Source organism: Micromys minutus, assembly GCF_963924665.1.
Source record: "Micromys minutus genome assembly, chromosome: 10".
Classification (NCBI taxonomy): domain Eukaryota; kingdom Metazoa; phylum Chordata; class Mammalia; order Rodentia; family Muridae; genus Micromys; species Micromys minutus.
In genome coordinates, this window is record NC_137979.1 from 42,760,455 (window position 1) to 42,785,122 (window position 24,668).

General features: G+C 49.6%; 1 protein-coding gene across 2 annotated transcripts; it reads left to right on the plus strand.

Moving 5' to 3' along the window:
* The first annotated feature begins 17,336 nt into the window (after positions 1–17,336).
* Positions 17,337–24,243, plus strand: PHOSPHO1 (phosphoethanolamine/phosphocholine phosphatase 1). 2 transcript variants are annotated; one of them, XM_080922907.1, is made up of 3 exons: positions 17,337–17,565; positions 20,784–20,895; positions 22,576–24,243. In XM_080922907.1, the coding sequence occupies exon 3, from the start codon at positions 22,583–22,585 to the stop codon at positions 23,453–23,455; it is 873 nt and encodes a 290-aa protein (XP_080779033.1). In that variant the 5' UTR covers positions 17,337–17,565; positions 20,784–20,895; positions 22,576–22,582; the 3' UTR covers positions 23,456–24,243. The 2 variants fall into 2 exon arrangements, with proteins under 2 accessions (XP_080779033.1, XP_080779034.1); XM_080922908.1 differs by having other exon boundaries at positions 22,697–24,243.
* The last annotated feature ends 425 nt before the right edge of the window (positions 24,244–24,668 follow it).

A 24,668-nucleotide genomic window follows, 5' to 3' on the forward strand; every position in this document is an offset into this window, starting at 1 on the left:
AACCATCTGCCACTCTAGTTTGAGGGGATCTAATGTCATCTTCTGGTCTCCACAGGCACTAGGCACAGATGTGGTGTACATGCAGACAACACACCCATACTCAAAAAACAGTAAGTCTAAAATATCTACGTTCCTCATAAACTGCATCATGGATAGACCACCTTCAAAGACTCCAGCACCTTGGCTAAGGGTGTAGCTCAGCTGACACAGTGCGTGCCCGGCAGGGCCAAAGCCTTTGCTTCAAGGCCCAGCTCTGCATAAACCAGGTGTACTGCTGCCCATACCTGTGATCCCAGCACTCTAAGATACTGGCAGAGGATTGAGAGTCCAAGGTTATCCTTGACTATATAATAAATTCGAAGCTAGCCTGGACTACATGAGACTCTCTCAAAACAAACAGCAAAGCACTTAAATAGTTAAAGCATGCATGACATCAGACTCCCAGAGGATCCTATGAAGACCCACAATTCCCTCCGCTTACAATGAGGAAGTGGCTTTGGACTGGGTAAGGTGCATCTTAGACTGCTGTTTGGACTTGAAGACCTCCAGAACCTGCTACTGTGCTGGCGTGGCCACAGCTCTGGAAGGCCAATGCCTCAGTCGTTGTTTTATGGCTGTGAAGAGACACCATGACCATAATGACTCTTATAAAAGAAAGCATTTAATTGGGGGCTTTTAATTGGCTTATAGTTTCAGAGACTCAGTCCATTGTCATCATGGTGAGAAGCAAGGTGACATGCTTGAGCTGGAACAGTAGCTCAGAGCTACATTCTGATCTGGAAGCAGAGATACTGGTCCTGGCATGGGCTTAATGAAAGCTCAAAGCCCACACCCCAGTGACACAATTCCTCCAACAAGACCATACCGCCTAATCCTTCTAATCCTTTCAAACAGTTCCATTGTGGTTGACTAAGCACTCAAATATATGAACCTATGGGGGCCGTCCCTTTCACACATCCAAGGCCAGTATGAGGGAAGTGACCATGATCCTGAGACAGCAGAAAGCTGAGATCCAGCATAGTAAATGCTGTCACAGCTGGGCTCGGGTCTGAGTTACCATGTTAGGTCACTCGATACTTTTTTTTTTTTTTTAATTTCTAGGGCTTTGGTTTCCATGTCTGTAAATGAGGATAACAACACATCAGCAGAACCGCAGGTGAACTGTGATGTGTGTTAACTGCTGAGAACAGTCTGACACATGGCTGCTATTAGTCTGCCTGTCATTCTGTTAATCTTAGAGGATCTCACACTTTGATGAAATATCCACAGGGACATTTAAGGGACAGTCTCCTCCCTTCCCGGGGGAAGGCAAGATGTCATCCTGCCTTCATCCTAGGCCTTCCCTCTCCCACCACTTATCCTCCTACCAGAAGCTCACACCTGGCAGGTCTCTCTCTCCCCATCTGAGACTCCCTGGCATGACCTGGATGGCTGGTCTGGACAGCTCTTTATATACACCACAAGTCCACCATGTGGTCACTGGACTCAGCTTCAGCAGTGCCAGGAGCCCAGACACGCCAGGCAGGCTGCCAGGACTTCCTTGGTAGGAGGCCCTGCCACTCCCTGTGGGCCCCTCTATTCTGGGAGCTGTAATTTACGCGAGCTTCCCCACCCTACTTGCTATCTGTAGCCACACTCACAGCTCCCATGGGCCCTGCCCATCCCCAGCTAACTGGCCTTTCATAAACAGCTTTCAAGCTGCCCGGCTATCTTAGACACTAGAGCTCTGGGAGGAGGCCTGCCACCCTGGGAGGACCCCAGGGAGAAACTGGTCTAGTGTGGGCTGCATCCACAAAGCCTGGCCTCAATGTATGCTGAGCTGGGTGGGGTGCAGAGAAATTGAGAGCCTGTCATTACCCAGCCAGCACACACACACCCTGTACCCTAGGAACTGGGTAATCTTTTAGAGTTCCAGCTTGCTCCGCCATGGGGTCATGGAGAAAGAGAGAGGGAGACAGATAGATGGATAGATAGATAGATAGATAGATAGATAGATAGATAGATAGATAGATAGAATTTGTGTGTGTGTGAGTGTGTAAAGTGTGATGGGTATGAGTGTGTGTGTGTGTGTGTGTGTGACAGGTATGTGTGAGTCTGAATGTGCGTGTATGAATGTGTGTGATAGGTATGTGTGTGTGAGTATATATATGAATGAGTATGTCTGACATGTGTGTGAATGACTGTGTATGTGATGTGTATGTGTGAGAGTGAGCATGTGTGTATGAGTGTGTGTGAGCGTGTGTATGAGTATGTATGTGTGTGAGAGTCTGTATGTATGTGTGTGACAGGTGTGTGTGAATGGTGTGTATGTAAGTGTATGTGTGAATGAGTGTATGTGTGTGTGAGCATGAACATATGTGTGTGTGTGTGTGTGATGGGTGTGTGAGAGTGTGACAGATATGTGTAACAGGTATGTTAATAAGTATGTGTGTGACTGAGTGAGTGAGTGTATGTGTATGTATGTGTGCATGTGAATGAGTGGGTGTGTTAAATGAGTGTGTGTGTGTGTGAGTGTGTGTGTCCTTCTCTATAACCTCTGTCACTTCAGGACCTTTCACAAGCTCCCCTCCTTCCCCTCAGCATTCTTCCCTCACCTAACTCCCTCTTGCTCTGTGGGTCTCAGCTTAGAAGATCCTTTTCAAGGAAGTCTTCTAGCTGGACATCACCCCAAGAGCATCACACACACACACACACACACACACACGTCTATCCTGACCTGGGATGGGTATCCCATCTAAGCTCTCCAGAGGCACAGCGGCCTCATCTGTGCCCTGGTCTGTCTCCCTTGGTAACTAAGAACATTCCCAGATGGCTCCTCTTTTGTGTTTCATTTGTTCCCCTAGCACTGGGCATACAATAGGTCTTCAAGAAATGTCTTGAAAGAATATGTATAAGTGGATGATTCCGCTGGCCACTCTGGGATGTGTGAGTCTCTTAGGAGGTTCTCAGGGATGGAGACTTGGGGTGGCTCTTGGTTACTTTGTACCCTCTTTTTCTAGGAAAACCCAAGCTTCGATGTTCACATGTCTTCCTGTTTGTTTCATGAGATAGGGCCTCATTTAGCTCAGGCTAACCCCATGAAAAGCATAATGCTATGAAATCCTCCTGCATCCAACTATGTGCTAAGTAAGCTCTCTACCCCTGGGCTACATTCTTACTCTCCTCACACCCTTCCGACTCCACCCTTCTGTCCTTTTGTCCTTGAAGCACAGTTGCAGACTCCCACACTCTGCCTATCCTGACCTGCATAACGGTTACTCTGGCCATGGGCTTGCTCAAGGGGACCCCAGAGTTTCTGAGAAGTTGCTGTAAGCAGACAGGCATCCCTAGGTTAAGAAGGAGGCAGATATACCATGAGTCACCAGCAGGAAACCCATTCCTGTGGACCACAGCTTGGACGCCCAGCTGACATGGCATCGTGTCCTGGGTTCCAGGCCCGCTCTCCTCCCAGGCTGGAAAATATGGTTCCAGAGCAGCTTCCAGCTTTGGAGTCCATGAGACCCACACAAGGAGCCAAGAGGCAGGGCCCCAGCCTTTTAGGGAGACAGCACAGGAGCAACAAAGTCTCTGCCTGACACCTTCCTCCCCCTTCTGGTGGGAGATGGCCGGAGCTGAGTCCAGTGAGAATGATACGTTTGATGGCAAAATAAATAAGGTGAGAACAGCCATGTAGCCAGCCATGTCTGCGTCTCAGGATCTCTGCACCTGCTGCTCCTGACACCAGCATGATCTTCCCCTGACCACTCTTTCTCACCCCCTTTCCCTCTTCCCTTTTTTTTCTTTTTTGTTTTTGTGATTTTGTGCCTTTCAAGACAGTTTCTCTGTGTAGCCCTTCCTCTTTTTTTTTTTTAACACCCCTCCTCTCTCCTTAATCTTTCTGTTTGACGGGGTCTTTTCATGTTTTTCTCCAGCCTCTCAGCTTCTGAGACACTAGGACTCCAGACACGTGTAACTGACTTCTGTTCTCAATCACTCTACCATTTCTGTGTTTCCCAACTAATTCCTGCTACCACCCTTTCATGCATGTTCTGTCTTAGTGCAGACTCACCCGGGCTACGGTGGACACTTGGGAGTCAGAGGACACTCCCAGGGTCAGTTCTCTCCTCCACGGTGGCTTCCTGGAACTTAACCTACGTAAGCAGACCTACTGTGAAACAAGGACTTTAACCAGATGAGCCATCTTGCTGGGCCCAAGTCTCTGTTTAAATGTCAGGTGTTTCTTCATATGACACCCCACTTTAAGTCATCACCCCCACCCCATAAGTACGAGTTTGCTTGAGACAGGTCTCACACACACAGCCCAGGCTGGACTTTGACTCTGATCTTATTTCATACTACCTACTAAGTGATAGATTCGAAGGCATATACGACCCTACCCCCTGCCAGTAAATCCACCCCAGTAAATGGAATCTCCATTCCTCTGTTTCCTCCCAGCTTCTCACCAAGGCCTTTCCCACACTGCTTGCTGCTGACTGGCACACTGGGTTGACCTTGTAGCTCAGTGGTCCTTGCACGCGATCTCCTTTTCATTTCCTCTCAGAACTCAGCCAACTCCGTGTAGATGGAACTCGGATGTAGTTTTCTATTATTGTATCACAAATCGACCCCAAATTTCACAGCTCACACCAGCAAGTGTTTATCTCTAAGGCATGTGAGTTTCCCTAGGACTGTGACCCTCTCAAGGCCAGCCTGGGTGGAACTGTGTCCAAGCTCATTCCTGAAGGACCAGCAAGCCTTGCCCTAGGCCCAGGGCCTGCCAAGGCAGAGCAGCACCCTTGGGAGTGATGGCCCTTCACTTCATGCTGGGATGGACACTAGAAGGTGGGCATGTCAGGGCCTTGGGAGACTGTCACCCCTGTCAGCAGCATGCATGAGGCACAGAGAAGGCTCCCAGGAAACAGAGCTAGAAAGAGAATGAAAATAGGAGCTGTCACTGTAATTCACATCCGTGAGCCCTGGATTCAGAAGGCTGAGCAGGAGAATGAGGACATCAAAGTCTGGCTTGCTTAGAGAATTTACGGTCAGCCAGGGACACTTAAGATTCTGAAGAGAGAGAGATGGAGAGAGACCCAGAGAGAGAGAGAAACAGAGAGAGAGACAGACAGAGACAGACAGAGAGATAGAGACAGAGGGAGAAACAGAGACAGAGAGATTGAGAGAGACAGAGAGAGAAACAGAAACAAAGAGAGACAGAGAAAAGAGAGAGACAGAGAGAAGAGAGAGACAGAGAGAAGAGAGAGACATTTTAGCATCATCACGTGTAGTTTAATTTTTACTTCTCTTGGGGATTTAGTAGCCGTGACCATTAACTTATCCTTAAAGAACCTTAAGGCACCCAGTGTTCTCCCCACCCACCCCTCCGTGCGCTGTTATAGTCCACCCCAACCCAGCAAGCTGTGTGACTGTGGGCACATTCCAAAACACACTGGCCTATTGTGTAGCTGGAAATACACACAGATGTAAACAAGAACCACAGTGCAGGGCACACCCACCTCCAGATGGAACCATGGTGCACAATAGTGTGTGATCACACCCTGGGGACAGCCCACGCATCTCCCTGATATCACAGTGTGTGTGGGACTATGACACAGAATGACCGAGAGCCCATGGCCTGTGTTCCTAGAGCGTTGCTTGGTCTGACCAGAGAAGCTACCCTGGGGTGGCAGTGCCTAGCTGGGTCACATGGCCTAGGTATCAGGTTTATCGTTTGGGCCAGAGTTGGTCCTGTGCTTTAGGACCTTGAAGTCAGAGGACAGTGCACAGGGCTGTTTTCTGCTCATACAATAGAGCCTGTATTCCTCAGCAGGTTTTTTGTTTGTTTGTTTCAGGTTTTTTTTTCTTTTGGTTTTGTTTAGTTTATTCAAGCCTGACTTACCTATAAGTTTTCAAACTTTCTGCAGTAAAGAGAATTTACAAGAAAATTGATTTGCTAGCTGGGTGGAAGAGTGCACACCAATCCCTGCACTTGAAGGGAGAGGGAAGAGGCTGAAGAGTTCAAGGCCAGCCTCAGCTATGTGAGATCCTATCTCCAAATATATATATTTTATACACACCAATACAAGACTGTATATACATGTATAGATTTTATATGTGCATATATACATTATATACAGTTATTATATTTATATATATTAATATATACATATTGTCTTAGTTAGGGTTTTACTGTTGTAAACAGACACCATGACCAAGGCAACTCTTGTAAGGACAACATTTAATTGGGGCTGGTTTACAGGTTCAGAGGTTCAGTCCATTATCATCAAGGTGGGAACATGGTAGCATCTAGACAGACACAGTCAGGCAGAGCTGAGAATTCTACATCTTCACCTGAAGGCTGCTAGCAGAATATTGCCTTCTAGGCAGCTGGGATGAAGGTCTTAAGCCCACACCTACAGTACACACCCACTTCAACAAGGCCACACCTCCTAATAGTGCCACTCCCTGGGCCAAGCATATAGAAACCACCACATACATATTTTAAAACATATATATATATATATATATATATATATATATATATATATATATATATATATATATTCTTTGTAAAGATTTATTAATATATGTGAGTACACTGTTGCTATTTTCAGACACACTAGAAAAGGGTATAGGATCCCATTGCAGATGGTTGTGGATTACCGTGGGGTTGCTGAGATTTGAACTCAGGACCTCTAGAAGTACAGTCAGTGCTCTTAACTACTGAGCCATCTCTCCAGCCCATATATCTTTATTATTTGTGTGTTTAAAATTTTTTTTAAAGATTTGTTTACTCTTATGTGTATGGGTGTTTTATCTACATGTATGTTTGTGTATCACTGGTATGGTGAGTGCCTACATTACAGATGTGTTAGCCAGTGTGTGGAAGCTGAGAATTGAACCTGGATCCTCTGAAAGAGCAGCCAGAACATCTAACTAGACAGCTCACCATTCTAAAAAGTTTTTTTTTTAAGGTTCATTTATATGTGTGTTGCTGAGTGGGTTTTATGTGTACCATATGTACTTGGGTGCCAAAGAGGCCATGAGAGAGCCTCAGTTTCCCTTAAATGGGAGTTACAGGCAGCTGTGAGCCATTTAGTTGGATGCTGGGAACCAAACTTGGGTCCTCAGCATGATCCAAACCACTTTGTATTTGTGACGTTTTGGTTGGTTGGTTGGTTGGTTGGTGTTTCCAAAACAGGGTTTCTTTGTGTAGTTCTCGCTGTCTTGGAACTAGTTCTGTAGACCAGGCCTCTGCCTCCCTAGTGCTGGGATTAAAAGTGTGCAACATCACTGACAGCATATTGGCTACTTTTCTATTGCCCTAACAAAACACCATGACCAAGGCAACTTATAATGGGAGTCAGTCGTTGAACTGACTTGCTCGCAGTTTCAGAGGGTGAGCCCATCCATGGCTAGTTGCTGCCATGATGCCAAGCTGAGAGCTTATATCTTGATCCACAATGGGCGGGGGGGAACTAATGGGTTTGGTGTAGGCTTTTGAAGCCTCAAAGCCCATCCCCAGTGACATGCCTCGAACAGTAGCATACCTCCTAATCCTTACCAAATAGTTCCTCCGACTGGGCACCAAGCACCTAAATATATGAGCCCATGGGGGTCATGTCCATTCAAACCAATACATGTCCTTAACCACTGAATGTCCTCAGCCCCTGCATTGTCCTTTTTTCTTTGTTTAAGACATGTAGCCAAATATGTTCTTGAACTCCTGATTCTTCTGTCTCCAACTCTTGAGTATCGGGATTATAAGTGAGCACCACTACTCCTGGCTTTGGCACTAAGTTTCCAAAGGTATCTCTGACACCCCAAAGCCATTTCCACATCTTAGACTCAATGCTAGTATGGAACTGTGGTCTCCTTGAAGACACAATGGCTGGGACCTGTGTCTCATAAATGAACAAATGAGAACAAAGAAGAAAGCCAATACAAGGCCAGAATCTTCAGCTAACTGGCATATCCCTTTTCTTGCATAGCTGCTTCCAGAATGTCAGCTGACTTCAAGAGCCAAGCCTATGCTGCTTCCTCACTTGACCTTAGACTCACCACTGCCTCTCAGCCCCATGCTTCCCATCATGAGAACGGTGTGCTCTGTAGCAACAAGACTTCTAGCATACAAAAGGCTCTCGTTCTGAATGAGCTCCTCTTTTGGTGGGTAGGTACATCTGCAACCAGGCCCGTGGGCTGAAGGTTCAGAGCTGCCGGTGCTGCTGGTTCCTGGTTACCATCAGCATCAGCTCTGCCCTGCCTCGGGGAGGTGGTGATTCCTGGAGGAGCACCTGGCTCAGGGGAAAGTATGAAGATGTCTCAGCCACCCCTTCCCTTGTTAGTGCCGCCCCAGTCAGACAGCTGGGTGCAGCCTGCCTGAGGCCAGCAGAGTCTCTTTCCGTATAGAAATGGAGTAGATGAAGTCCTTCGGGCAACAGTTACTTTTAATAGTCAAACAAGAAAATTCTAATTTTTTTATTGATTAATTTTGTTATTGGACGATTTCATTTGTATATAATTTATTTCATTTTGTTGTTTGTTTGTTTTTTGAAACCGTGTCCCACAGTGTAGTCTTGGCTGGCTTGGAACTCACTTTGTAGACAAGGTTAGTCTTAAACTCAGAGATCTAACTATCTCTGCCCCCCAAGTGCTGGGATTAAAGGCATGTGCCAGCACTCCTGGCCCTGTTCCAATTGTTTAATGTGTGTTTACACTCATGAATAATGGACTGGTGCGCACATGCCCATGTGAGGTCAGAGGACAACTTGTGGGAATCAGTTTCCTCTACTCTGAGTTCAGGGGATCGAACTCAAGTTGCCAGACTTCTCAGAGAGTACTTTTACCTCTGAGCCATCCATCTTACTGGCCCAACATTTATTGATCAGCTCTTATAGATTAGAACTCTGCTGGGCATGTCAGATACCATGAGAGTAAAACCAGGAAGGTCTCTGCATGCTGTGGGGTAGATATTACTCAGCAGGAGAAATACAGGGGACTGGGGAGATACATGTGAGGCACTGCTCTTGGGAGTCAGCAAGATAAGCATCCTTACGGACATCTTACATTAAGAACTAAGTCCTGAACTCAACAAGGAGTCCTAAGCCCAGGCAGAGGCTACAGCACATGTAAAGGACCAGGAGCAAGAACCTTAAAGTAATTGAAAGAAGACAAATGTGGTTGTAACTTCCACTTATGTATGGAATTACAAAGTATTGCAGACACTTCAAGGAGCACAGGCTCCAGGAGAGGGCAGTGGAAACTGGCTCCCTAAGAGGAGACACTTCTCAGCAAAGAGCTGGGAGGGTGGAAAGGCACTCCTAGGCATGAGTGGAAAGAAACATGTGTGTGTTAGTCAGGGTTCTCAAAGGCACATGACGGATAGAATGATTTAATAAGTGTATTAAAAATGGATTTATGAGGCTAGAGAGATGGCTCAGTGGTTAAGAGCACTGGCTGCTCTTCCAGGAGACCTGGCTTCCATCCCCAGAACCTTTGTGGTAGCTCACAACTGCCTGTAGCTCCAGTTCCACAGGATTTGACACCTTCATTCACACAGATGCACATGCAGGCAAAACACAAAGGCACATAAAAGAAAAATAAACATTAAAAATTGAAAAAAAAAAAAAAAAAGGAAAGCCAGGGGGCTGGAGAGATGGCTCAGTGGTTAAGAGCACTGACTGCTCTTCCAGAGGTCCTGAGTTCAATTCCCAGAAACCACATGGTGGCTCATAACCGGATCTGATGCCCTATTATACACTCATGTGTGTGTATGTGTGTGTGTAAAATTTATTAATTTTTTAAAAAGCCAGGTGGTGGTGGCACACATGCCTTTAATCCCAACACTCAGGAGGCAGAGACAGGCAGATCTCTGAGTTCAAGGTCAGCCTGGTCTATAGAGCAAATTCTAGGACCGCCAGGGCTACAGAGAGAAATCCTGTTAAGGGGAGAAAAAGAAAGAAAAAAGAAAATGACCTTTTAAAAAGACTTTTCTGTAAAATATGTTATTTAGTTTCCTGGTATCTCTAGCCTTTGCCTGTAGGTCAGCCCAGGAGAGACAAACTGTTTGCTTTCAGACTTCAGGACAAGGGACCCAGGTGCATATTTTACATATCAAAACTTCCATGTTCCCCAGCATCCCTCAGCCCCTGGCATACCCTGTGGCCAACCCTGAACTTTCCAGCTCAAGTTTCCCCAGAGGCTCTTCCCTGTGTAATCCAGACATTTTGGTCTCCTTGCTTTCTCCTCTTCTTTTTCTGCCAGCTCTCTTTCTCTCTCTCCCCCCTTCTCTCTCTCCCTTCCCTCCCCTGGCCTCACTCAAGAGCAGCTTCCCCCAAATCCTGCATTTAATATAACCTAATCTGGCTTGAATTGGCTCATTTCTCCAGCAGAGATATAACTTATCACAAACCACCACGTTCACATTAGAAAACCACGTGAAATTCTGTGGTGGAGAGTATATGAACCAGGAGTGTTCCCTTAGCACTGCCTCTCCAGAGAAAGGTGTGGGACTCCTTCCACACCAGCTCTCTCACCTCATCTTACTGTCTACCTGTCAAGTGTGCAGGGTAGCAAAGGCCCATTTAGCAGCCGTACACCGTTTCCATCTGAAGCCCAGAAGGGGAAAAGATCAAAAGTTCAGCTATGAGAGAAGGGGCTGAAGGAGCTAAAGAGGACAGGGAAGGCAGACAGGAACGGACACAAAAGTATTCTAGAGTCACTCTGGGCTGCCCAGGGGAGGTGGGAAGAGAAAGAGAGCCACTAGCCGCAAAGTATAAGAGTTCAACCAGGGCAGATGTAGAATGGACCCATAGCCTAAATGGTGGCTCTCCCTTTTCTGCCAGAGTGCCCCTTCGGTACCAGTTGTTGGACCAGCTGAAACACAGATGTCCCCAGAGGGATAGCAGCAACCCAGCTAGGAGTTCAGCTAGGTGTCCTATTCTGCCCCCCCTTTTTTTCTAGTACCAGAGATTGATCATAAGTCCCCCACATATACTAGATAGGTGCTTTCTTTACATTTGAACTACCCTCAGTCCAGCCTTCTTTCCCTTTAAGAGTCTCATGTAGCCTAAGCTTACCTCAGACTCATTAAGTAGCCAACGATGACTATGAACTTATCACTATTAAAAATTATGAGCCTTGAATGGTGACGCATGGTTTATTTACTTATTTATTTATTATTCTTTTGGGAGAGAGTTAAGACAGGGTTTCTTTGTGTATGCCTGGCTGTCCTGAAATTCACTATGTAGACCACGCTGGGCTTGACTCAGAGATCCGCCTGCCTCTGCCTCCTGAGTGAAACCCGCGCACCACCATTGCCTGACCTTGATGCAAGCCTTTAGTCTCAGCACCCAGGAAGCAGAGGCAAGCAAATCTCTGTGAGTTCGAGGCCAGCTTGGTCTACATAGTAAGCCCTTGTTTCGAAACTGAATGAATGAATGAATGAATGAAAAGAAAGAAAAACAGATAGTTTTATAAAATGACAAACTCTGACCCTCTACTTCCCAAGGGCTGGGATTAGAGACCTGAACTACCACATCTAGTTTCCCAGGCCTTTCAACTTTTAGTTTTTATTTTGAAACGGGATCTTGCTACGTTACCCAGACCAGTCTTAAGCTCACTCTACAGCCCAGGCGGGCCTTGAACTTGCCCCTCCTCCTGCTTCAGCATCACAGGACTGTGCTACTAAGCCTGGTTTTCCCTGACACTCTTGAAAGGCCTGTTTTCTTGCCCAGTCCCCTTCAGACTATAAGCTGACCTAGGACAGGGTCTACACCCTATTGAATACCCCTCTCCCAGTGCCCTACCCAGTGACTATTTGTCTAACTTTATTTTTATGAGTGTGGATGTTGTGCCCGTATTTCTGTCAGTGATCCATGGCATGCCTGGTGCCTGTGAAAACCAGAACTGGAGTTCCAGATGATTATGAAGCTGCCATGTGGGTGCTGGGAAGCAAACCCAGGTTCTCTGAAAGGGCAGGCAGCGCTCTTAACGACTCACCACTGAGCAATGTACCCACTTCCCGAGTTTTTGTTAAAAAAGAGAGAGACCACAAACGAATAAGTGTAGCATGGTTGGGATGCAGCAATAGCCAGAGAACACACACCGTTCCCAGCTTCTGAAGGATCTGGCTTTGGAGATCTAGCCCTGACCTAGGCCATGTCGTTGCCCAATCCCCTCTGTGGACCAGTGGCATGAGACAGCCTGTTTGGATCCACAGAAGGGCAATTCATAATCAGACAGGTTCGCGTAGTTTAGTGAGAATTGCTCGTTGCAGAAGCCCGTGAAAGCCACAGCCAGAGAATGACAATTCAGTCTTCTCCATGGGACTGGGAGGGGGGCAGATTTATGCAATGCTCCACGTGCCACTAGGCATCAGACAGGCTTCTACATGTTTGGGTGAGCCCAGGGACTCAGGCCAGAATATTTCAAAAATGCTCCTTGCTGTGCCCTCCCGAGGCTACAGACCCAGGTGACTAGGCAGGCTGGTGCCTGTGCAGAAAAGGGTACCCCACCCAGCCCTGTTCTGCTCCTAACCATGCCCTCTGGACCTGGTTGGGATCTGAGGGTTCCAGGGAATTGTGTGGCCTCTAGTCAGGAAGAGGAGGAACACTTAAGACTCAGTCTCTGGTCTCCATTAAATAACAGCCAGCCCTTAAAACCTGCAAGATCCTGATAATCTGCCCTAGTCCAGAAAACAAGGTCCAAAAGGACATGATGTCACGAAAGTTCAAAAGCAGATATCCTTATTCCTAGTCAAACTGCTTCAGAGGCTGAAATTTAAGGGATGTTCAACCTCATAAGGCAATGCATAATAACTCTAGAGGCAGAGACAGGCTGATCTCCATGAGTTCTGGGCCAGTGTGGTCTACACAGTGAATTCTAGCACAGCCAGGGTTCTGTAGAGAGACTTTGTCTCAAAGCAAAAGCAAAACTAAAGCTGACTGTAGCAGTATACACCTTTAATCCCAGCTCTAGAGAGGCAGAAATAGAGAGATCTCTGAGTTTGAGGCCAGTTTCATCTACAGAGTTCCCAGGCAGCTAGAGCTAAACAGAGAAACCCTGTCTCAAAAAAACCAACCAAGCAAAAACTAATAAGCCAAAGTGTACTCAGAGAAGAAAGTGTTTCATTCAAGAATATGAGCCTCCTGCCAGACTTGGTGCTGTAATCCCAGTGTGGAGCGTGGGTACACAGAGGAGGGAGAACCAGAGGTGCTAGGTCAGCCTCAGCAACATAGTAAGCTGGGGTCTGGCTTGGTCTACAAGAGACCTGTTTCTGAACACACACACGGAGGCGGGGAGAAGGCTGGGCTCTAGATCAGCCAGGGCAATATAGAAACCCTATCTCAGAAAAACAAAACCAAAAAAGAAATAAACATGCCTCCATATCATAATCTTCCTATCCTCTAGGGCCAGCACCTTCTTCTTGACTATAAGAGGACACTTCCTTTTGATTAAGTGCAACTGGAGAGATGGCTTAGCGGTTAAGAGCACTGGCTGCTCTTCTGGAGGCCCCAGGTGCAATTCCCAGCAACCCACATGAAGCTCACAACTGTCTGTAACTTCAATTCCAGAGAACCCAACACCCTTACAGACATACATGCATACAAAACACCAATGCACATAAAGTAAAAATAAATAAATCATTCTAAGCATGCAGTTGGGGGGGTATTGGGGGGCAGGACTAGGGATGTGGCTCAGTTGGAAGAGGAGTTATTTAACATGCACAAAGCCACACCCTCAACACCACATAACCAGATGTGGCAGGGCCAGTCCTATTGCTCAGGAGGTATAGAGGCAGACAGAGAGAGGTCATACTATGCAGTAAGTTTGATACTAGCCTAAGCTACATGAAGCCTAAGCTACATGAACTCCTATCCAAGGAGGAAAAGAAAAGACTGTCTCAGTTTTCAGCTGTATCTAGTGACCAGCTCCTATATTCCTAACATTCAGGAAACTGAGCCAAGAGGACTGGGAATTCCAAACCACCTCAACTACATGGAGAGACATCACTCCAACAAATACATGACTGTGTAATAAAACCTTCAGGTTTCAAATCATGTCTTTTGCAACTTCCTAGCTCTGGGACTCTGGGCAACGGACATATCCCATACTGAATGTCTGTCATGTGTAAGTTGAGCTGGTAGCATGGGGGAGGGGGGACTGCCATGGGAAGGAAGAATAAAAAATTTCAGGATGGGCCATTGCTATCCAGACTGGACTAGACAGGATGCTTACAGTCCTGGTAACAACTTCTACACAGTGCCTTCCAACTGACATGCCTAAATGAGACACTTGGCCACATCTCCTTCCTCTTTGTCCTCTCTGGCTTCACTGGGAGTCCAGATCTGCATCTGACCATCTACAATTGCTACATTGTGCCTTCAGGCAAGGTACCTTCTACTGGGTTTCTGCCTCAGTAAAACCCGGAAATACTAAAGCCACCCGCAGAGGCAGTTGTCCAGATCACGTGACCAAGACCCAGGTGGTTCCTGGCAAGGTGGTCTTCCTCCCTCAGGTGGGCCTTGTGAACTGAACCATTCCTTCTTTCCTGTGAGCAGGTCGTGGCCTTGGATTCCTGGCTTCTTGGCTTTACCACTGGAACCTTGGGCAAGTGACTCAGCCTTTGTGTTGACCAGTTGGAAAGTTCGACTCTGGCCACCTGAGTCAAGGGTCACCAGAGACTTGAGCAAGTTCTGTCACCTCCGGTGACTCTTCACCCACAAGCTCTCTGCCAAGTTAAGTGACCCAAGTCCTAAAGTGAACGTTGATCGTGTGCTGAGCACGATGTGCCTCTGATGTCTGGACCGTGGCTCACTTCTTCCCTTCCATTTCTGTCCCCATCTTTAGACACAAGGCAGGTCATCCATCAGTTCACTCTCCAACAGATAAAAGGGAAAGTAAAGAAAATGGAAAGACAGACAGGAGTATCCTGAAAGTTTTACCCCAGGGAGAAGAGACGCTGGGGTAGAGAGACGCCTCAGCTATGGAGAGTGCTTTACTGAGCTCGCAGTGCACCTGAGTTCACTTTCCAGCACCCATATAGGACAGTTCACCTCTATTACAGTCACTGCCTGAATCTCCAACTCCTGAAGCAAGTCCCATGGCTTCTGTGGGCACCTGCAGGCTCATGCACAGACCCACACAACAGACACACATAGCTGAAAATAAAATAAACCTTAAAAAAACATTAAGAGTTCCTATGCTTAGGCCTGAGAATATGTCAGAGGTAGGGCAGTTACCTACCATAACCAACGCCACCCTCTAACACGGCCTGATGCGCCTATTTCAGAGGGCTTTACAGGAGACACAGGCGAGCATCCCCATGATGGGGCTAGAAGGTAGAATAAATGGGGGCAGGAAGAGCTTGAGAGAAAGTAGGGGCCAAATGTCACCTACCAGTGCTCCTTGGCCATATCAGTGAATCTGGAAACGAACTTGAAATTGCACCAGAGATTCCGATTTTTGTCCCCCAAGACAGGGATGTAGCTTTAAACTGTCCTGGAACTCACTCTGTAGACCAGACTGACCTTGATCGCAGAGATCTGATTGCTTCTGCCTCCCAAGTGCTGAGATTAAAGGCGTGTGCCACCAGACCCAGCAAAAACAAACATCTAAAGCCTATAGGTATCTGTATCCAGATTATATCCTAGGGTCTGGGTCACAGTGTTAAATAGAACAGACATGAATTGGGTGGTGGTGGCCCACATCTTTAATCCCAGCACTCTGGAGGCAGAAGCAGGCTGATTTCTGAGTTCAAAGCCAGCCTCATCTACAGAGCAAGTTCTAGGACAGTCAGAGCTACACAGAGAAACCCGGCCCTTTTGGAAAACAACAACAAAGACAAACATGGTCTCTGCCCTCAATTTACTTAAAAGAGGGCAAAAGTGACAAGCTCAGGTAGCTCTTCCCCATTCAATTTCCTCAGAGCCTCACTGGCATCATTTTGGAAGGAGGATAAGGATCAGACATTCGAATCTTCCCAGCTGCTTACCCAACTGTCCTACAAGTATACCCAGGACTGGTCTAAGGAAGGACATAGCGGCACACTCCTTTAATCCCAGCACTCAGAAGTGGAGACAGAAACTAGCCTGGTCGACTAAGGGTCAAAGGAGGGGGCATTCCAGGGCTGAGGACAGATACAACACAGACTGTGAAGGCCGTGTGAGCCTGTCTTTAAGGAGGGTGTGGAGACCTAACTGCTTCTACAAGTGGATGGATTTCAGGGTGTGGCGACTCAAGCCTTTAATCCATCAAACCGGACACGGAGGCAGGAGGATTAGGAGCTCAACAAAATATAAGAGATCCACCTTCCCACCCCCGACTCAAGATTAAAAAGCCAAATAGGACCTGAGCACCAGTAGGTAGAAGAATCACAGGTACCTGGCACTGCCCTCCGACTTCAGAGAGGTAAGAGATGAAGGGGCGCTGGAGTGTTAGGTGGGGAACAGGGGCAACAGAGAAGTCTCCCTCAAAGGTTTGGGTAGGTGGTCCATCAGCCTGGCGACTTTTCTCCCTACCCGCCTTTTGCTGGTGGAAGCACGGAACACTGGTATTCAAAAGTTAGAGGACTATGAAGTTAGACCCAGGCCTGGGTGCATCTCCTCACAGGTCCTGATCTATGACGGAAGTGAGGTGTTCTTGTGTTTGAACTCTTGAACAAGTCTTTTCTCCTGGGTTCGTCGCACCGGTTCAGAAAATCCAGGTTTCACCTCTTCTCCTCTTTTAAATCATAATCTAGTGTCCTGAGGGTTAGGAAGAAAGGGAAAGCTCTCCAGAGGGGAGTAGCGGGGGATGGGGCCAGGAACGCACTCTCGGGACATAGGTGAAAGCGGGGATTTTTTAAAAATTTGCACCTTTGTGTTCGGTGTTGGTTCTCCAACTCCGAGTTCAGGCGGTGCCGGGTTGGGAGAGTTCTTCCACAGGCAAGCCCGAGTACCCGGTAATCTGGGGACAGGGTTCCGAGGACTCGGCAGGATGCCGTGGCTCCTCCCGGAAGGGCAGAGGGCACTGAGCTTGGCGCACGTGCAGGGCTTGGCGGGCCGGTCACCCGGCTGTCCCGCGGCGCTCCAGGGCAAGGAGGACTGCCAGGCGGTGGAAGGGCTGCCTGCAGATTCCTCGCGCCGAGCCCAGCGGGAGGCGGGCAGTGTGACACTGACTCACGCACGTGCCCACGCGCACGCAAAGGGTGCCCCGCACCCACGCTCCTCGGACGGGACGCGCCACGCTCCACCCGTCCCACCCGCCCAGTCTCTCGGCCGCTCGCGCGGCCTCCGGGATAGCCCGGGGGCGTGGCTTGCGGGCAGCCCGCCCCTTTGATATGCGCCGGCGCTGCCGTGATTGGCTGGGCGCTTGTGACGTGCGGGGACTGCGGTGGGCCCGGGTGCTGCGGCTGCCGCAGCGCCCGCCGCGGCTCCGGCTCTGGCTCCCCGGCATTTAAAGGGGACGCGGCGGCGGCCCCGGGGATGGGGGGCAGGTGGAAGGGACGGAGCAGAAGCACATCATCCACGGTCCCTCGGGGCTGGAGGGACGCGTGAGCCGGAGCTCAGAAATCCGGGGGTGGATAAGACCGCGTCCCCCCCAATTCCCGTAAGCACCCCTTGCTCCATCCTGTCCCCAAATCCCTTAACTAGCCCCCTTCCCACTACTTGCACTCGAAACTCAGGTGGGACAGACAGCGCGACTGCCGCTGCCCCGCATGAGTCCTGGGCTCCGGGAGGACCGCGATCTCAATGTTGGGGTGGGGGCCGTGTGGAGTTTGAGGGTGTTTCATGCGCTTGGTGGTGGGGTAATCCTTGGGGCAGAGAACTGAACCCCTTCTTTCCCAGGTTTATGGTGCCCAGTGTCCCTTCATCTTCGGGGACTGTCATAGCTCCCCGCCACCCACAAGTCCTTCCTTCTCCCCGAGCTGCGCACCCCCCCGCCCGCATTAGAGCGAAGCGCCCGCCAGCTGGGGGTGTGCCAGAGTGCCTGCTTTCCAGTCACCTCTAAAAATATCTCTCCTGCTACCCCACCGGCAGCTGCCATCTCTCTGCCCCTATCCAGTAAGAATCACCTCTGCTTGTCCACCTCAGGCAGGGGACCCCAGAGGTGACGCCTAGTCCCAGATTCCTCATGGGCACCAGGGCACAGACCATTACTCTCTAGCTAGGGTAGGGAACATTACAGAGCTTCCGGAGCAACCCCGGGAGTTCAGATAGTTTCTCCAAGAGGCAGGAGAGACCCGGAGTTTTAATCCTATGTCTGATGTCCTGCGATGCCCATGATGTAAGCTGGACCACGCTGCCGCCACCCCCACTTCCCCGTTACGGGTTAATGAACAAGAAAGGAGTTCGTGAAGTTGGGAGTATTAGGGGTAGGAATCCTAGCTTAACTGTCAGATCTAATTTCTAGTGATGGACATACTTATTCTTGGACCACGGAGGGCTTGACATTTTTAAAGTCCTCACCCCTATATTCAGCCAGCATGTTTCTTGTTAAAAACTCCCGGAAACTTTCCTATGGTCTCTACCTTCTCCCCCATTAGAATTTCAAGCTTAGAGCTCAAGTTAGTGCAGACACACACACACACACAAAGCCTCTGTCTCTACTGGGATTAAAGGCACTGCCCTGCACTGCAGAAGACTTATCACCTGTCGGAAGTGAGTGACCTTTGGGATTATTTTTTTTTATGGTGGTTGTTTTGAAGCAGGAATCTTCCTTCATGTACTTCAGGCTGGCCTCGAACTCAGATTCTCCTACCCCTCTCCTGCATCACTAGGCCAGGCAGTTGTCACTGGCCTTTTCGAATGCTATGAAGCCAGAAAATAACTAGGGTTGAGTCGGGCAAGAACCAGGTGTCCCCGAGGCTGCCTCAGTTTCTGGGAAGAAACCTAGGATGCCTGGCTTTCTGCTCTGCAGAGAAAAAGAAATAGGATTACCAGAGTGGTGGCACTGGACTTTAATCCAGGAGCAAAAGGCAGGAGGATCTAAGTTCAAAGCCAGCCTGGTCCACAGAGAGTTGCAAGCCAACCAAGGTTAGATGGTGAGACCCTGTCTCAGAACAAAAAAAGGTTTTCGTAAACACTGGTATTAGGTAAGAGCATAATTGTGTCTGCTTCCGTGAGCCATAGGAAGCCGTCAGCACTAAGACCGGTATGATTCTCTCAAAGGAAGACATGCAAGTAGTTGACTCCCCTGCCCCCAAAAGATGGAAACTGATCTGATGGGGAGTATTTTTTCCATACCTGGAATCTCTGAACTCAAGAGGCTGTCCAGGTTGGGTGACCCTGTCTCGAAACTAAAAAACAAAAATTTGGGGTTGAGGGCATGCTGCATAGTACCTGTAAAGCCCTGGGGGTCAGTCCTGACTGGAGGGGAGTGAAACAGGTAGCAGAGTAAGAGAAGAAAGTTGGTCTGTATGGTTGCTGGTGACCCATTTTTATCTGTCCCTTGATTCCCTCCCTGAGACACTTAATCCCTCTTTGAGATTGCTCTTGCAATGGGTGTGGCACCATCTGACCTTTCACCTCTAACTCTTGTCTTGGGACAAAGGTTATATCAGCTGGGATTCCAACAGTGACAGTTTCCCCAACATCCCTTGCACGAGATTCCCTAGTCTACCATCCCGTCTCCTTTCTCTATCTTGACCATGTTGGCTCTCCCAGAGCACTGCTAATTTTTGCTAATGAGTTTTAACCTCTTTCCAGTTACTAGCAATAAGTTCTTTGGGAGTGGAGGACACTAAGAGCTTTTCTCTACTGAAAAGCCTTGTTGTGAGGAATGGGGGGTGGTCAGGGATACCTCTCTATAAAGAGGGTTCCAGAGCTTCCTCTTGATCCTACCCCACTCTGGAAGCAGTTGCTTCTGCTGTCTTGAGGATGGTCAGGGAGTGTCACCTTGAGTCAAGAGTTTACCGTGCCACCCATTACTACCACTAGAGGGCAGCAGCCAGCTAGATTTTTGTTATCTCTGCTCTGGTATCTTTCCAGTTCCAAGCTGTATCTTTCCAATTCTAAGGGGCTGGCCTCTGGTCTCACAGCCTGGGGATGGAGGGGTGGGGGTGTAGGGAGGCACCAAAAGCTGTACATGGCATCTGTGTAGATGCACTAATGAAGACCCTAACCATGACCCATGTTACTGAAACTCCTGCAGAGATTTCAGCCTACCCTGTTAGTGAGATCCCTGAACAAATTAGTGCCAGAGTCTCATATCTCCTGTAAGGCCCAGGACAGTGGCGAAGTGTTTATGAACAGCTGCCACCCTGCTTAAACAAAACAGCCTGCAGGAACTGAGTCAATTAATTGCTCTGCTCTCTGTCTTCATGGGTGTGATAGGAATAAAGGTGATTAATAAACCGTAAACCGTGATGCACCCCACTACTCGTGTGTGGGCAAAAGGTCATGCCGGGCCAGCCTCTGAGACCTTGTTTTTGAAAAATCTCAGCCACTTTGAGTGAGGCCTTTAGGTGAATCCTTTACTTAGTCTGTCTACACCTAATAGGGAAAAGGCCGCGGATGCTGTTAGCAAGGAGCATGGCCTATGTGTATATGTAAGAGTTTACTTTTGCTGAGAACCTAGGAGAGGCTCGTGGGCTTGATAGGAGAGATCCATTGTCCGGTGGGATGAATATCAAAAAGGAGGTCAGTGGACAGACAGGCACTTTGTTTTGGAGACAGGGTCTCTGTACTCACTATGTAGATCATGCTGGCCTCAAACTCAGATCCACCTGCCTCTGCCTCTCAAGTGCTGGGGCTAAAGGCTTGCACCACCATTCTCCAAATAAGCAGGTATGGACTTTTTGTGGTTTTTTTTTTTCCCCCTCCCAGGAGCTCTGGATGACAGCTGGTGACCAATAAAGTTTCTAAAGGCGGTGCTCAGGATAATATACTGACAATGAGCGGGTGTTTTCCGGTTGTTGGCCTACAGTGCCTATCTAAGGTAAGTGGAGCCCTTCAGGATGAGGCTCAAGCCCCTACTTTTCTACCCAGGGATAAACGGGGCCCTCTCCAGCCCCTTTCAGATTTGCTTTCTCCCCTGGAGCTCTGTGAATCCCTGAAAATTTCTCTGCTGTGGATTCCGGTGTCTCATATACCAGGGGTTCCAAGTCAGAGATCCCATAGGCTGGTGCTAAACCCCAGGGTGACTCCTGGGGGCGGCGGGGGGGGGGGGGAGTGGGAAAGATGGTTCTCTGAGGGAGCCAGGTTACAAACTCTGAAATGAGCTTGAGCTTTTGGTTTATAAAGTTGTACCAGGCCTTCAGTACCCCCGAAATAATAAGAGTGGGTGGGAGCTTGGGATGTCACTAGGAAGGTGAACCAGGAGGCTCAGGAGTTCAAGTTCATCCTCACCAGCAAAGCAAGCTTGAGGTCAGCCCGAGCTATAGAGGACCCATTCTTTAAAAAGAAAAAGAAATGGGTGTGGGTGTGTGGCAGGAAACCAGGTTCTGTATTGGATATTTACCGCCTTGGGTGGGAAGTGCATGCTGGGAGGCAGAAAGCCAAGCCTGTGATGAATATTCTAGAATTTAGAGGGTCTGTAACCTCTGCCCCTCTCCTATAGCTGCTGGCAAACAAAAGTGGCAGGGACCTGCAGATAGTGTCCTGCCGTGTCCCAGTGCTTGCTTTTCTTGGTGCCCCAATAAATATTACCATTGTAACCCCATCTCCCATGCCGATTCCCCCTTAGCCAACTTCCCCAAAGATGACTCTGACCCAAAGTCTCACTGCCTAGAGCTCCCCACTCTATCCCAGCAGTCTACCCTCCCTGCCTGACTTCCTCCCAGACATCCCCTCCCTGACGCCTCGCCTCGTCACATAGCCGTGCTCTCTTCCTCTCCCCTACCTGTCTCCCAGGTATGCCGTGGCCTGGTGAGGGGGGCTCCCACCTCCTTAAGCCCCATTGCTTCTCCTGTTGCCTGCTTGCTTCGGACTCTGGCAGAAACCCCACCTGCTGGCAGGAGCTTCCCAGGGAATTGGCAAGTGATCAGCATAGGCAGCAGCACAGGGCCCCGTGGCTCCCAAAGAGCCTCCCTGGGTCTTATGGTGGCCTCTGCACACCCGTAATCTCAGGGGCTAAAATCTAGCTCTTTGGCCAAGCCTGCCAAGGCTCAGGAACTTGGTTTTCCAGGCCTGCCATTTCTTGACATCCAGGTCCAGGAAAGACCTGACATTCATTGCCCATCTGCCTTAGTGATGCCAATGGGTTTTCCTGGAGCCTGACTCCTCCATTAATCCTTGATCCCATGAAGATCACAGGGAAAAGGAAGCCGTTCCCTCCCCATCCCTGGTGCATAACCCTTCTGTCCACTCTGCTGTTAGAGCAGAGGGTGTGGGCTTGCCTCCTATTGTCTAATCACTACCAGAAGCCTCCAACCCAGTTGAGGAGTCTCAAGGAGTGATCCTTGATAAGTCATCCCTTCTCCTAAGGTGACCGTTGCTAAGCCCCAGGGATCCCATGAGGGCCGCAGAAACTAAAGCCAAGGAAGCCTTTGGCTTCAAGACTAGTATGGCCCCCTTGCGTCGACCCAGTACGATTAACTGAGAGACAGGCAAGGGACGGAAGGTTGTGGGCAACACATTGGTTCCATCTCCAGCTTAACCAGCCTTGGGTCCTCCTCAGGTCTTGGATGTGCCAGCGACCCTGGTTGTGGCCTGCTAATCAGCCTCTCCCTGGCCGGCTCCCGCCGCGCCGCCTCTCGCTTGCCCCCTCCTCCTCCTGCTCCTCTTCCCCCTGCTCCCAGGACGGTAGGATGGCAGCGCCTGGCGCGCCTCGCTTCCTCCTGACCTTCGACTTCGATGAGACCATAGTGGATGAGAACAGCGACGACTCGATCGTGCGTGCTGCGCCAGGCCAACAACTGCCCGAGAGCCTGCGTGCCACCTATCGTGAGGGCTACTACAATGAATACATGCAACGCGTCTTCAAGTACCTGGGTGAGCAGGGTGTAAGGCCCCGGGACCTGCGCGCTGTCTACGAGACCATCCCCCTGTCGCCCGGCATGGGCGATCTGTTGCAGTTCATAGCCAAACAGGGCTCCTGCTTCGAGGTTATTCTCATTTCGGATGCCAACACCTTCGGTGTGGAGAGTGCCCTGCGTGCCGCTGGCCACCACAGTTTATTCCGCCGCATCCTCAGCAACCCATCGGGCCCCGATGCGCGGGGACTGCTGACGCTGCGGCCCTTCCACACACACAGCTGCTCGCGCTGCCCCGCCAACATGTGCAAGCACAAGGTGCTCAGCGAATACCTGCGTGAGCGGGCCCGCGACGGCGTGCACTTCGAGCGTCTCTTCTACGTGGGTGATGGTGCCAATGACTTCTGCCCCATGGGGCTACTGGCAGGCGGGGATGTAGCCTTCCCGCGCCGCGGCTACCCCATGCACCGCCTCATCCAGGAGGCACAGAAAGCTGAACCCAGCTCCTTCCGCGCCCACGTGGTGCCCTGGGAAACAGCTGCCGACGTGCGCCAACATCTGCAACAGGTGCTGAAGACGTGTTGAAGACCATCGTCTGCCAGGGGTGCCCGGGACAACCGGCAGAGGAGGGGCGGGGCTGGGAATTGGTTAGGACCACCTAGTTTCACTACCCTCCCTCTTTCCTTTCCGCTTTGCTACACTCCTGGGCTTTTCTGGATTTCGGTCCGCTTGTGGGCTGGGAGCGGGGGTTGGGGGGGTGCGTTCAGAGCCGTCCCTTATCTATGCAGTTAACACAGCTCTGACGCCTTCCCTCTAGGGAGGTGAGCACCCCTTGGAAAGTAGGCAGTGCCCCTCAGATTGAGGGGAACGGGCTCCCAGAAGTTGGGAGAAGGAACATCTTCCACTTTGGCTGCCGCACCGGCTGTAACCTCCCCTGCCCGGTCTTTCAAACGGACTCAGGAACCCCCAATCCGCATGCCAGCACCAGATTCCTCGCGGCAGACCCATGATGCCCTCAGAAGACAGCTCTAGGTCTTGATCTTGCTTCAGCCAACGCAACCCTACACTACTGCTGCGCTGGCTGCGCCTTGCTTCCTTCCCACATCCCCACCAGACACCCCCAAAGGAAGAAAAAGCCAGAAGGAACAACCGCCTCTTGCTGGTGGAATGAGGTGAAACCGACCAATGACCTCGAAGAGTGTGACAAATCTTCACACTCCAGCAAGAGACCAGGGACTTCACCAAAGTCGCCCCTCCTCCTCTCTCCCCCTCTACTCTAATGGAACAGAAAGCCATGTTTTTAAGCAGAGCCAGGGAAACCCAAGCCCCTCCCCTCTCTGGAGTTTTCATATAAATAAAGGAGGTGAAGGAGGGGACAAGGGACTCGTTTTCTTGCACCATGGGGGGAGGGGTAAGAGAGGTTTCTGCTCTCAGGAAGTCCCACTTAAGTAGTGGGAGTGTGGAGAGCCCAGCAAACGGCTGCTTGTGATGTCAGGGGTCAGTGGGAACTGAGAGGGAGTCCTGGGGCAGTCTGTCCTTCCCATCACTCCCTGACTATCCTCTAGCCCTTTGGGGCAACTACCAGGAGGTCAACAGTTTTATTCAAAGCTAGTGAACTGTGCATGGTCCTCTGGGCAAGGTGCTTAAACTTCATCTTCTAGGTTTGTTTTGGGTTTTGGGTGCTTTTGGTTTTTTTGTTTTGTTTTCTTGCCATCTGCAGCAAAGCCCCCCCCCCCCCCCAGTACCACCCGTTCTCTAGTCCACCCCTCCCCCTTCCCACTGCTGTGTAGAACACAGT

Excerpts from the sequence above, each read along its gene's own strand:
- PHOSPHO1 (XM_080922907.1), top strand. The coding sequence starts at position 22,583 with ATGTGCCAGCGACCCTGGTTGTGGCCTGCTAATCAGCCTCTCCCTGGC.